We start from the raw sequence: 14,801 nt of genomic DNA on the forward strand, positions 1-14,801 counted from the left end.
CTCTTGGTCTATTCCTAGTAGAAGGTACAATAGGTTGGGTTTATGCAATGAGATAGGTGCATATACAAATAAAAGAATGGTATACTTTACATGGACTATATACGCTTCAGTATATCTCTAGTTCCCTTTGGCTTGGTCCCTAGATATGGGAGACGTAGGGAAAAGTATTCAGGCCAATCTTTATGTAGAAAAATTAACTTCTCTAAGCAAAGCAAAACATGCCACTTTAAGACACAATTTTTAGACGGCCCCTCCTACATGACAGCTCCATACCTTGGAATAATTGGAGATTAGGAAGGGTAGCACGTTATCCTGACGAAGCTACGTATGACGTAGCAAAATACCTCAACATCATAGACACGTCACCGAACTTTCGGAACTCCCGGGACTGCATGCCCTAAGCGTACAAGTATGTAGCGGGGGTGCCAGCAACACGCTAACAACACTTGGGAGACACTGGACGAGTGCCCCAGATGCAGCGTAGATCTCTTTTGAGACAGCTCTATGGACCTTAAGAAGGGATTGAGGACCACTCCTTACAACTGAGAAAACCGCTCACTCTATGCAGAATCCCATCAAGGCTGAACGAGTTTGAGCAGGTACGATTTCTTACTGACTGCTGCAGCGATAGGACACAGGTAATTAGGAGATTATCAAAAAACGGGGTAAGCCGAGCTCGCTCCTATTATCACAGTGACAACATATCAACAGGACAGTTTTGAATTTTGTGAACTTTCCATATTCAATTGGAGAGCTGATCCCTTCAGTCAGAGGTGCCAACCCCCCCAATATGACCTCACTAACTGTGAGGAAATGAATCATGCTACACAACCTTGTTAGTTGGAATATCCATACAGGGCCTATATGTTTTTTGTGTCTATCCATACACACATGACCACGTTGATAGGTCCTTATTAGAGCACAACCCTTGATAACACAGCAAGTGTCTGGTTACAAAAGTGGCCTAAAGTGCAGGATAGCCCTAGGGCCTATATGAATCACTGCCTTGATATCCCTACAGGAAGTTAGTCTTCCAGCATACTAAGCAGCATTTCACTCAGATCAAGGCAGTTCACATACAGTAGGTAAATTGTCTGGATGTACCTATACCAGTGTCTGGTGTTTTTAGGGGTGAATTTTTTGTGGTGTATCACGTGCAATATTGAGTGACTTTACTCTTTTTCATGTAATTTCTCATTAAAAACTTGGTTTATAATTTAGCCAATTAGTGCAGTTGTCTTGCCCAAATAACCACTGGGTTATTGCTGAGGGGAGCTTTACTCCCCCACAGAATAAACCATTTCCTATTCCCTCCATGTATGCCATAGGGTAAAGGGCAGGACACTAAACTAGTGATGTGGACATTTTAAGTTATTGTGTATGACCATAACTCCACCTTGTGTTTTTTTATTTTTTAAAAATCACCTCTGTGCTATGCATCTATGCAGTCCTGCTCTCTCTGCTCCCATATCAGCCGCCTGCCGCCGCCCGCCTCTTATTACATCTGTCTCTCGGCACCTGAGGACTGGAGCTAAGCGGAGCATCACAAAATCTTTTCACCAGGGAAGGCAGTGGGCAGCGCCTGCTGGCTGGAACTAATTGAGCAGCCAGAAGCACAGCACCATGGGGAGGCGGGGTGGCAACCGTGGAATTGTAAAATGATTAGAAATGAAAAAAGTCTCTCCTGCTCTCACCGTCAGGTCAACAGAGGGGTCCAGGAAAATGTAATTACACCCCCCCCCCCAAGCCAGTAGTAGCAGGGGTGTAATTTAGCCTTATTTTTTTATTTTGCACAAATAAACTGTAAAGCTGCCCGGGCCCCCCTGTTGAGCTAATGGGGCCGGATCTGGAAAAACAGGACCGGTTGTACTGCCATATCTGCGGTCCTGGCTGTATTTATTTGAGCCTTTACTGTAGGTGTTTGAGTGGAGGTCTGCCATTTTTTAGTTTCAAATACGTAGATGTCACTTCTTAAAGAGTATTTATACTTTAAGACACTTTCAAAAACTTCTTTAATGCTGTAAAGTGCATTGCACTGTCCCTCTTAGACTTCTGGAGGTCTGGATGTTTCATCCTGTGTTCAGAATATGTTATTAGTGTGGATTAACAGATGGTACCTGTGCCAGCTGCTTGGTTTGTGACATTGGTTCCAGAAACAATCAGCCAATCATTACGAGGTGTTATGGCTGAAGCAATGGGCAGACTACAGCTGTTAAAGAGAATAGCAATCTGTAAAAAAACATACATTAGAAAAAAAGTTTTCCAAAAAATGTAACAAATTATATACATTTTTAAAATGTAACTTTTCACATTTTTGTCCATTGCCAGCTTGTAATAGAAAATCTGAGTTGGGTATTTTATTAAAACAGCGTATCAAATAAAAGCTATGTATGTAAAAATGAATTTCAACCCAGTTAAATATGATCTGAACATCCAAGCATCAGTGGGTCATGAAAGGGTTAGATAGTTGAGGGGGAGTAAAGTTGCGTAGTTAGTGAAGATCATTAGGACTAGGAGATCCTGAATAGGTAACCCCCTCAGCACCTTTTTAATTTTTGAGCAGGGCATTATGCTGAGCATTGGTTTCACCTGACTCATTTTACTTAGTTGGACAATGCAGCAAAAGCGACTCTATTTCTTAGCCTAAAACCTACATGTGTTTTAAGGGTGGTAGTAGAAATTGAGTTTTGGTCAATATGCCAAAGTCTTTCCTGTAGCCTGTCCAACAATTGAAAAATGTATTTGTAATGGGGAGACTTAGCATGATCCTTGACCTTATCTTCTACAGGTTATGTTGGAGTTGTTAACAGAAGCCAGAAGGACATCGATGGTAAGAAAGATATCCAAGCCGCATTGGCAGCTGAGAGGAAGTTTTTCTTGTCACATCCTGCTTATCGACAGTTTGCTGACCGAATGGGGACACCATATTTACAAAAAATTCTTAATCAGGTATCCAGTACAAAAGTATATTATAAGATCAAGCAGCTGTTGTTTCAATTTGATCAGTTCAGTTTAAAGCAAAATTCTAATTATGTTGAGAAAAACAACCCATTCAAAGAAGCTTTGCATTCAATAATGTTGATTCTTACCCGCTCTAGTTCTCTAGTTATTCAAATGGCCATAGCATTTTACTTGGTGAACAAGAGGGACAGTCTACTCTGATTGATCAGAAGTCTACTTTTTTTTTTTATATATTATTTTAATTGAATTTTTCATATACTGTACTAGCATAGAAGAAACAAAACAAACAGTTAGGCAGCGCAGGCACAATACCCATGCTGCCTGCAAGGCCAGGGACAGTCTAGTTTAATCACACAATTATCCTTAGTGTTGTAAAAGGAAACACTGAAACCCCCAGCATGCTTCTGGATGTACAGCAGTCTTAGCAAACGACAAACCTCCTAATACAGGAATATGTTGCAGATGGCCATGATCATGAGCAAGGGGATGAACATTTTTGGAAATCTTTGCAGACACATTTTGTTTTTTGGTCAGTTTTAGAATATCATGACTAGTTGCACTAACTTTTAGACATCTTTGTTTCTAGATTTGTACAGAGTGGGGAAGGATTACATTCTCTGTCAGGCTTATAATTCTGTCTGTATCCTCATTCAGAAGACTTCCCTTATTTGAGTGCCTAGGATACAACAGGAAGTGAGAACAGATCCCCCAAGAAGAAAATCCCACCTTTTGGCAGTTATAGTTAGTCTGGTTAAAAAAAAGACACAAATCCATCTAGTTCAACCAATAAAAGGAAAAAAAATCATAAAATCTTATATAAACAATCCTATACCCATAGTTGATACAGAGAAAGGCAAAAAACAGCATAGCATGATCCAATTTGCTCCAGCGGGGGAAAAAAATTCCTTCCTGATCCCCCAGGAGGCATTCGGATATTCCCTGGATCAACTTCACCTATAAATGTTAGTTTTCAGTTATATTATGTACAGCTAGGAAAGAATTCAGGCTTTTTTTAAAGCAATCTACTGAGCTGGCCAGAACCACTTCTTAAATCTTTTGCACATTTTCACAGCTCTTACTGTGGAGGAACCTTTCCGTATTTGGAGAAGAAATCCCCTTTCCTCCAGACATAAGTGTCCCTTGTCCTCTGTGATGACCCTAAAGTGAATAACTCAACACCAAGCTCACTATATGGACCCCTTATGTATTTATACATGTTGATCATTTCCCCCTTAATCTCCTCTTTTGGAGAGAATAAATTCAGTTCCTCTAATCTATCCTCATAGCTGAGCTCCTCCATGCCTCCTATTAGTTTGGTTGCCCTTCTTTGCACTTTCTCCAGTTCCCCGATATCTTTTTTGTGAACTGGTGCCCAAAACTGAACTGCATATTCCAGATGAGGTCTTACTAATGATTTATACAGGGGCAAAATTATATCTATCTCTCTGGAGTTTATACCTCTCTTAATACAAGAATGTTTTGCATGCAATTATTAGGCTTATGATCTACCAGAACACCCATATCTTTCTTCACCATTGATTCTCCCAGTTGTACTCTTCCTAGTATGTATAATGCATGCATATTCTTAACCCTCAAGTGTAAACTTTACATTTATCAACATTAAACCTCATCTCCCACATAGTTGCCCAATTAAACAGTGCATTGAGGTTGGTTTGTAAGTTGGAGACATCCTGTAAGGACATCATTCCACTGCAAAACTTGGTGTCATCTGCAAAGACTGAAATGGTACTTTTAATCCCAGACCCCATATCATTTATTAATATATTAAAAAAATAAGGGTCCCAACACTGAACCTTGGAGTACAGCACTGATAACCTTAGACCATTCAGACTAAGAATCATTAACCACTGCTCTGACTGGGCCGCAGGGCAGTATTTGAAGTATTTGGAGACAAAATCTCTGGCCAGAACCACTTCTGGTGGGAGTCTATTCCACATTTTCCCAGATCCTACTGTGAAGAAACCTTTCCGTATTTTGAGACCAAATCTCTTTTCCTCTAGACGTAAAGAGTGCCTCCTTGTCCTCTGTGATGACCTTAACGTGAATAACTCAACACCAAGTTCACTATATGGACCCCTTATGTATTTATACATGTTGATCATATCCCCCCCTAATCTCCTCTTCTCAAGAGAAAATAAATTCAGTTTCTCTAATCTTTCCCTAATACTGAGCTTCTTCATGCCTCTTATTAGTTTGATTGGCTTTCTCTGTACTTTCTCTAGTTCCCCCAATATCCTTTTTATGAACTGGTGCCCAAAACTGAACTGCATATTCCAGATGAGGTTTTACTAATGATTTTTACAGGGGCCAAATGATATCTCCCTCTGTCTGGAATCCATACCTCTCCTAATACAAGAAAGGACTTTGCTCGCTTTGGAAGCCGCAGCTTGGAATTGCATGCTATTATTAAGTCTATGACCTACCAGAAAACCCAGATCTTCTCCACCATTGATTCTCCCACTTGCACTCACCCTAGTATGTATGATGCATGCATATTCTTAGCCCCTAAGTGCATAACTTTACATTTATCAACATTAAACCTAATTTGCCACATAGTTGCCCAATGAAACAGTGCATTGAAGTTGGCTTGTAAGTTGGAGACATCCTGTTAGGGCAATATTCCATTCCATAGCTTGGTGTCATTTTCAAACAATGAAATTGTACTTTTAATCCCAGACCCTATATCATTTATAAATATATTAAAAAGTAAGGGTCCCAATACTGAATCTTAGGGTACACCACTGATAACCTTAGACCATTCAGAGAAAGAATCATTACCACTACTCTCTGCATAGCCAATTTTCTATCCATTTACAAACTGATTTTTCCAGACCTGTAGACTTTACCTTACAAATTAGCCGTGTGTGGGGAACTCTGTCAAATACTTTTGGAAAATCAAAGTATTTTGCGTAAACAGCCACCCCTCTGTCCAGGGTTTTACTTACCTCCTCATTAAAAGAATTTAGATTTGTCTGGCAACTTTTGTCTTTCATAAATCCATGCTGTTTGTTGCTTAAAATATTTTTTTTAGCAAGTTTCATCTATGTAGTCTTTATTAAACTCTCCAGTATCTTCCCAACTATAGAAGTTAAACTAACAGGTCTATACTTACTTGGTAAAGACTTTGATCCCTTTTTAATTATAGGCACCATAGCTGACTTACACCAATCCAGTGGTATTATTCCATTCATTAAAGAGTCCTTAAAAATTAGAAATAATGACTTTGAAATTAGGGTGCTCAATTCTTTTAGGATCCCTGAGTGGAAATAATATGGTTTAGGTGTTTTATCCACCTTCATTCTGTCAAAATCTTTCTGGACCATATCACTTTCGAGCAATTGTGGATCATTTGGGTCTGTGTCAATACCATCCCCATTATGGACATAAGCTCCCCCATGCTCCTTTGTATACACAGAGCTGGAGAATGTATTTAATAAATTTGCCTTCTCTTTGTCCCCAGTCACCCACTCTAGATTATTTTGTAAAGGCCTACATGCTCAGACCTGACCTTTTTTTACTATTAATATGTTTGAAGCATTTTTTGGGGTTTGTTCTACTATTTTTTGCAGTCTGTCCCTCGTTTTGAATTTTTGCATCCTTGATTTCCTCTTTACATATTCTGTTATATTCTTTGTAACATTTAAACAATGATGGTGTTCCTTCATTTTTATATTTTTTAAAATCTCTTTTCCTATTGTTTATAGCATTTTTAACTTCGACCGTGAGCCACATCGGTTTTATTTTTAGCCTTTTAAACGTATTGCCCATGGGGATATATTTTGCAGTGAGTTTGAATACAGTGTTTTTGAAGAATTCCCATTTCTGTTCTGTGTTTTTCAATGCTAATCCTCCCTCCCAGTCCAAGTGTTGGAGAGTAGCCCTCATACCTGGAAAATTTGTGGTCTAAACAATACGTTTTTATCTTTCCAGTATGTGTTTGTTGCTTTTAGCTTACATTAAATTAAATCATGTTATGGTCACTGCTACCCAGATGTTCTTTTATATGAACATTAGTAATAATCTCTGCATGGTTTGAGATTACCAGGTCCAGCAGAGCATCATTCCTAATTGGGGCCTCTATGAACTGGTGCATAAAGTTGTCTTATAATAGGTTTTTAACTGTTCCTGCAGTGCCATTACTCCAGTCAAACCAGTTAAAATCCCTCATTATTACTGTCCCAGCCCTTGCAGCCATTTCTATCTGTGCAAGGAGCAGAGTCTCCACCTTCTCATTAACATAGGGTGGCCTATAACAAACTCCAATGATTACCTTTGTAGTATGCACACCCATGTACATAATGCTTCAGCCATCGTTTTGAGATCACTTCTCACTTAGAGACAGGCACAACCACCTTTTCGTTTTACCCTGTTTCTCCGAAAGAGAGCATAGCCAGGAATATTAATAGTCAGTAATACTAATTAATTCATAGTTCTCTTATCAAGGAATTAAGCTTACCCACCTTATACATAGAGGCTTGTGTCAGAAAAGCAGTCATGGATGGTATTACATATAGTAGGTGAGGTTGAATAAAGACAATAGTCCATCCAGTTCAACCTGTGTAGGTGTGTGTGGCTGTAATCATCTCACATACCCCTGAATGTTCTGATCCTTGAGATGTAAGTCTAAGAGTCTTTTGAAAGCCACCATACTACCCGCAGAAACCACCTCTTGTGGTAGAGAATTCCACAATCTTGTAGCCCTAACAGTAAAGAACCCCCCACGTTGCCTGAGGTTAAAACGCTTCTCATCTAATCGCATTGTATGCCCTCGAGTCCTCATGCAATCCCTTCGAATGAACAGCTTTTTTTCTAAGCTGGGATCCCCATTAAGATATTTATAAATTGCTATCATGTCCCCCCTCAGACGTCTCTTCTCCAGGGAGAATAAATCGAGCGATTGTAGACGCTCTTCATAGTCAAGGTCCTCCAATCCCCTAATTAGTTTAGTTGCCCTTCTCTGGACTCTCTCCAGCTCCAACACATCCCTCCTGAGGACTGGCGACCAGAACTGGACAGAATACTCCAGATGCGGTCGGACCAGAGTTTTATAAAGTGGAAGGATTATAGTCTTATCTCTGGAATACATCCCTTTCTTTATGCATGCTAATATTCTGCTGGCTTTGGCAGCTGCCGCTTGACATTGCATGCTGTTGCCTAATCTATCATCAACCAAGACTCCCAGATCCTTCTCCATTTTTGATTCCCCCAAGGGTTCCCCTCCTAACGTGTATTGTTTTTTTATGTTTTTAGTCCCCAAGTGCAAAACCTTACACTTCTCCACGTTAAACCTCATTTGCCATGTCGTTGCCCACTCTGTAATTTTATCCAGGTCATTCTGTAGGATATCTGCTTCATGCTGTGCAGTTATTGCCCTGGCCAATTTTGTGTCATCTGCAAAAACTGATATCGAACTACTGATCCCGACCTCAATGTTGTTTATGAATAAATTGAACAAGGTTGGTCCCAGGACTGAGCCCTGGGGCACCCCGCTTACTACCTCAGACCAGTCTGAGTATGCGCTGTTTATTACCACTCTTTGGACACGCCCTTTAAGCCAATTCCGTATCCAAGAGCAAACCCTGCTGTCGATACCTGCAGACCTTATTTTATAAATTAAGTGTTTGTGGGGAACTGTATCAAACGCCTTAGCGAAATCCAAGTACACCACATCCACTGGTCTCCCCCTATCTAGCTCACAGCTCACCTCCTCGTAGAATGTTAATAGATTGGTTTGACAAGAACGCCCATTTGTAAACCCGTGCTGATTACTGCTGATGATGTTGTTGTCTTTAGCAAACTCTACGATATAGTCCCTTATCATCCCCTCCAGAAGTTTACATACTATTGATGTCAAACTGACAGGCCTATAATTTCCCGGGATATGCCTCTGGCCCTTTTTGAATATCGGAATCACAAGCTTTCTTCCAATCCCCTGGTACATCTCCTGTCCTAATACTGTCAGCAAAGATCAGGAACAGTGGTCTGGATATAACCTTACTGAGTTCCTTGAATACTCTCGGATGTACGCCATCCGGGCCTGGTGATTTGTTTGTGTTAAGTTTATCCAGTCTTTCCCTGATTTCACCCTCTGTTAGCCATAGTGGCAAGTCCTGTGTATTACTACTAACCATACAGTCATGGTCAGTGTACCCCTCCGTTTCCTGTGTAAAGACTGACGAGAAAAAAGCATTCAGCACGGTTGCTTTTTCAGTGTCCTCTGTAACCATCCTCCCATCATTGTTAATTATGTGTGCAATATGCTCTGCCCTAGTTTTTTTTGCTGTTGATATATTTAAAGAATTTCTTTGGGTTTTTTTTTACTATCCTCCGCTATTTGTCTCTCAAAGTTGATTTTAGCCATCTTGATTTCTTGTTTACTTTTCATATTTGCCTCCTTGTATTGCTCGAAAGTCGATACTGTGCCCTCTGATTTATACTTCTTGAAGGCCAATTTTTTTCCCCTAATAAGTTTTTTGACGCTACGGTTTAACCAGCCAGGTTTGGCTTTGTCTCTTCTAAATTTATTTCCCATAGGAATGCACTGCAAGATGCCTTTGCCCAATATGTTCCTAAAGCATTCCCATTTTTCCTCTGTGGTCAGGGATCCCAGGGTTTGGTCCCAGTTTACCCTTTCCATCAATGAGTACAATTTTGGAAAGTTTGCCCTTCTGAAGTTTAGGGTTCTTATTTTCCCCACTTGCCTTGTTATATTGTTATTTATACTAAATGTGATCATCCTGTGATCGCTAGAGCCCAGGTTGTCCTGGACTCCTACCTCCGAGATTATGTCTGGGTCATTAGTGATCAATAGATCCAGGACTGCATTTTCTCTAGTCGGAGAATCCACCAACTGTGACATGTAATTATCCAGTAAGGTTTCCGTGAATAGACGGGCCTTCTGTGAGTGTGTAGTCCCCTCATCCCAGTCAATGTCGGGATAATTGAAGTCACCCAATATGATGACTGATCCCAATTTTGCCACTCTACTCATTAGTGCTAAGAATTCCAGCTCTACCTCCTCCCCTTGGTTAGGTGGCCTATAGCAAACCCCCACAATTACTTTCCCCTTTTCTCCTTCCCTATGGAGTTCAACCCACACAGATTCTAAATCCATGCTCATCCCATCCGTAATGTCACTCCTTTCTATCACCTTTATATTGTTCTTGACATAGAGACATACCCCTCCCCCTCTTTTTCCTACCCTGTCCTTCCGGTACACCGAATACCCTTGGATATTGGCCAGCCAGTCATGTGAGGGGTCGAACCAAGTCTCTGTTATTCCCACAAGGTCTATGTCCTCCTCATGTACCAATATTTCCAACTCATCCATTTTATTAGCTAGGCTCCTGGCATTAGCATATACCCCTCTTAGTTTTACGGAAGTTAAGCGCAATTGGCGGTTATGTTTATTCCTGTTTGGTCTGAGATTTTCCCGCACAGACCTGCCAATTGACATTGTGGACCTACTGTCGCTGCTGACCCTACAGCTGCCTTCAGTCCTCTGCTCCCTCCTGACTGACTCTACTTCTGAGCCCTCCCCCCGTCTCCTAGTTTAAAAGCCCCTCCAACTTGGTGGCCATCTTTCTCCCCAAAAGAGCTGTACCGTCCCCATTAAGGTGCAGCCCATCCTTACTGCACTAAAGCAGTGTTTCTCAACTCCGGTCCTCGGGGCACACTAACAGGCCAGATTTTAAGAATTACCTTGGGGAGATGAAGACTAGAGTACTGCAATCAGTGAGCAGCAAATTATATCACCTGTGATGTATTTCAGTTTTCTTGCAAACCTGGCCTGTTAGTGTGCCCTGAGGACCGGAGTTGAGAAACGTTGCACTAAAGCATTGGTGAACAAACACTTTATTTAATTGTCACATTTTGCACACCTTTTTTGCATATTTTTTTATTGTAGTACCATTACCAATGTTTTTTTGTAACCTGTCTTTCCTCATTCCAACCAGGAATAGGGACTGACCCCTGTCTAAACCATGTAATTACTTTTACATATCTACAACTCTATGCACTCTAGCATGTTTTGACACACTGCAGTGCATACATACTGCATGTTTATGCAGTGTACAGCACTGCATATGTATGATGTGAGCAGGGCACATTTGTTTTATATGTGACCTTTCGTTGAGCTTTTGTTGATCTTTGCAGATCATTGCAGCTAAGTGGACATGGTGAAAACCAGTCCTTAAACAATTTGCACAGAGTAGGTGTCTAATAAAGGATCACTCCGAAACCTTGGCAGTCTTATTCATCAGCATATATGGATCATATGAGAAGTCTTTAGCAAATTGCTGACATGTATTCCTCCTAAACACGGGCTTGATCTCAGATTACACAATGCATTAACATGGTATGTAGTGATATGAGGCTTTAGAAATTTGCAGAATATAACATTTCTATATGCAAACATCACCATATTACTGGAGCTTATACATCACAGCCAGATGGCCATGTTAAAGCATATGTCAAGGCACAAAAAGCTACATCTCTTCAGTACATGTGCATTTTCTGTGTTTTATCCCTTGAATCAGTGGTTATCAACCCCGGTCCTCAGGACCCACTAACAGGCCAGATTTTAAGTATCACCTTGGGGAGATGCAGACTAGAATACTGCAATCACTGAGCAGCAAAATATATCACCTGTGATGCATTTCAGTTATCTTGCAAACCTGGCCTGTTAGTGAGTCCCGAGGCCTGGAGTTGAGAAACAATGCCTTAGAAGATCCTGCAAGTACAGAAAAGTACCTGTTGATCTGCCAGAAATGCACAACTTGAGCCCTATTGTGTGCTGACAAAGCACAGCGTGTTTTTGTGGACTGAGTGGTGTCAGTCCTGCTAAATTACTCAAATGCCCCCACTCTCAGATCTCCACAACATAAAGATGAAATATTCTGTAGTCCAAGATAATAACTAGGATGGCTTTGTGAAATAAAACCACTCTGACGTTCTGACAGGATCGACAAGTATTTTACAGTTATCAAATAGATATACCAAAATACTTTAATTGGCATAATAAACAGACCAAAAGGAAGCAAGTAAGGGAATATAAGTTTTTTGGTTTTGCTACACTTAAGCTATTATCTGAGCACAAGGAAGCACACTTTATGGTTGTCAGTCCATTCAGAACCATAGCATGGAGCAGTGTGTCTGGTAAAGCTATAATGTATACTGTTACCTCCAGGTTTCTGACTAAAGCTGGCCATATACCAGTAGAATTGCTTTCAGAGATTTTTTTTTTTATTTTGAACATTCATGACAAAGAAAATGAAAGGAACAAGAAGCAAATGTGGTTTTCATTCAGAATATCTCATTTATTCCAAAATCAAATGTTAAAGGCAAACTAAGGTCTGTTCATATGTTTTTTTTTTTTTTTTAAACCTTGCTTGCTGCATTTTGGATGAACTTTCATCAAAACACATTATATAGAGTTCAATGGCAACTCACCTAAAGCGCATTTAAAACACTCCTAACGTGCATTGCACAGATGTGAACCCAGAAAAAAAAGTTTGTAAGTACTTTCAAACAACATTTCTCAAATTTCCGGCAGTGTTATAAAATGTACTGACACGATTTTCCGTTCATTTGAAAAGTTTACCAGTGTATGGCCAGCTTTTCTACTTTGTTTACACTGAAATATTAGAGAAAACCGTTTAAGCCTAATCACTAATGACATTTACACTTAAATACAACTCACTATTCCATATGATCTATTCATGGAAAGGGCACACATTTCTAGTCTTTATTGGGAAAGCTGGTAAACGAACTGTGGGCCATACCGCACCTGGTCTGATCTACCTCCCAGTATGAATGACTCTCACCATTATATTTTTCCTTCTGCAGCAACTGACCAATCATATTCGAGACACACTTCCAGGCCTGCGGAACAAGCTGCAGAGCCAGCTCTTGTCCATCGAGAAGGAAGTGGACGAGTACAAGAATTTCCGTCCAGATGATCCAGCTCGTAAAACCAAAGCCCTGCTCCAGTGAGTATTGCTCAGTGTGATACAGTGGGTAAAATAATTATTTGATCCCCTGCAGATTTTTTAAGTTTACCAACCTTCAAAGAAATTAAAGGTCTATAATTGCTATCATAGGTGTATTTTAAATTATAGAGACAGAATATCAACTTAAAATCCAGAAAAAGAAAACACACGATACAAATGTTCTAAGAGTTGCAGTTCAGTGTGTATTTGATTCCCTACCAATCATCCTTAATTCTGGCTGCCACAGACTGGCTACAGTGTGTGCTTATGTGGTACACAGACTAGCCCTGTCAATTTAAGAAGGTGCCCCTAACGACAACTCGTTATGTGTATAAAAGACACCTGTTCAAAGAATCTCTTTCTTCCATTTAAATCTCACCATCATGGGCAAGACCAAATGGCTGTCAAAAGACGACAGGGACAAGATTGTAGATCTTCACAAGGCTGGAATAGTCTGCAAGACCATTAGCAGGAAGCTTGGTGAGGAGACAACTGTTGGAGCAAATATTCACAAATGGAAGAAATACAAAGCAACCATCAATCCCTTCAGTGTGGAGCTCCATGCAAGGTTTTGCCTCATGTGGTAAGGATGATCATGAAAAAAGTGTGGGATCAGCCCAGAACTACACGGTAGGAGTTTGAGAATGATCTCAACGCAGTTGGAACTACAGTCACCAAACAAATCATTGTAACAATACACCGCCATGGATTGAAATCCTCCAGTGCCCGCAAGGTCTCCCTTCTTAGGAAGGAAACATGTACAGGCTAGTCTGAAGTTTTCCAATGAACATCTAAATGATTCAGAGAAGGATTGGGAGAAAGTGCTGTGGTCAGATAAGACCAAAATTTAGCTCTTTGACATTAAACTCGGCTCGCCGTGTTTAGAGGAGGAAAAATCTTGACTATGACCCTAAAGAACACCATCCCTACAGTCAGGCACAGAGGTGGGACCATTATGTTTGGGGCTGTTTCTCTGCTAAAAGTACAGGCCGACTTTGCCATATTGAGGGGCCAATGGACTGGGCCCTGCATTGTAAAGTCTTGGATGAGAACCTTCTTCCCTCAGCCAGAACACTAAAGATGGGTCATGGGTGGGTCTTCCAGCATGAAAATGACTCAAAACATACCACCAAGGCAACAAAGGAGTGGCTCAAGAAGAACCACATTAGGGCCATGGAGTGGCCTAGCCAGTCTCCAGATCTTAATCCTATAGAAAATTTATATAGGGAGCTGAAGCTTCCAGTTGCCAAGTGACATCCAAGAAACTTTAAGGATTTAGAGAAGATCTATAAAGAAGAGTGTACCAAAATCCCTCCTGAGATGTGTGCAAACCTGGTAACCAACTACAAGAAACGTACCTCTGTGCTTGCCAACAAGGGTTTTTCCACCAAATACTAAGTAATTTTTTTACTCACTGAATTGCAACTCAATTTATAACATTTGTATCATTTCTTTTCTTTGTAAGTGAACTTACAAAATCTGCAGGGAATCAAATAATAATTTTCCACACCGTATATAGCAAGCTGTATGGTTCATGGAATAGCATTGCTTTCAGTGATATTTGGTAGTTTTTGATTAAATTAGAAGTAAAGGCAAAGTTTTCCCATAATGGGTCTCTTATCGGTCCTATGGAGTGTTTGCACTGCACAAACTTTTATACAATTGAACAGAGATTAAGGTGCGTATTAACTATTTACAGGAAGAGTTGAACCTGATGATGAAGGTTTTGAGAACTGGCTCTGTAGATTCAACCAGGCCACACAGGAAAGCATTTTACAAAATGGGATTGGGTACGCATATGACTTGGAGGGAAGCTGAGAAATGCTATCA

General features: G+C 40.4%; 1 protein-coding gene across 4 annotated transcripts in view; it reads left to right on the forward strand.

Annotated features, from left to right (window-relative positions):
• DNM1 (dynamin 1) overlaps positions 1-14,801 on the forward strand; it is a 254,922-nt gene that overhangs the window by 112,358 nt on the left and 127,763 nt on the right. For all 4 annotated transcript variants that reach the window (XM_082262794.1, XM_082262793.1, XM_082262792.1 and 1 more), the window contains exons 6-7: positions 2,789-2,949; positions 12,829-12,971. In XM_082262794.1, coding sequence (XP_082118920.1) covers positions 2,789-2,949; positions 12,829-12,971 — 304 coding nt within the window. The remainder of the gene's footprint in view (positions 1-2,788; positions 2,950-12,828; positions 12,972-14,801) is intronic.

The sequence above is a fragment of the Pelophylax lessonae genome (genome assembly GCF_965119305.1).
Source record: "Pelophylax lessonae genome assembly, chromosome: 7".
In the NCBI taxonomy this organism is placed as follows: Eukaryota; Metazoa; Chordata; class Amphibia; order Anura; family Ranidae; genus Pelophylax; species Pelophylax lessonae.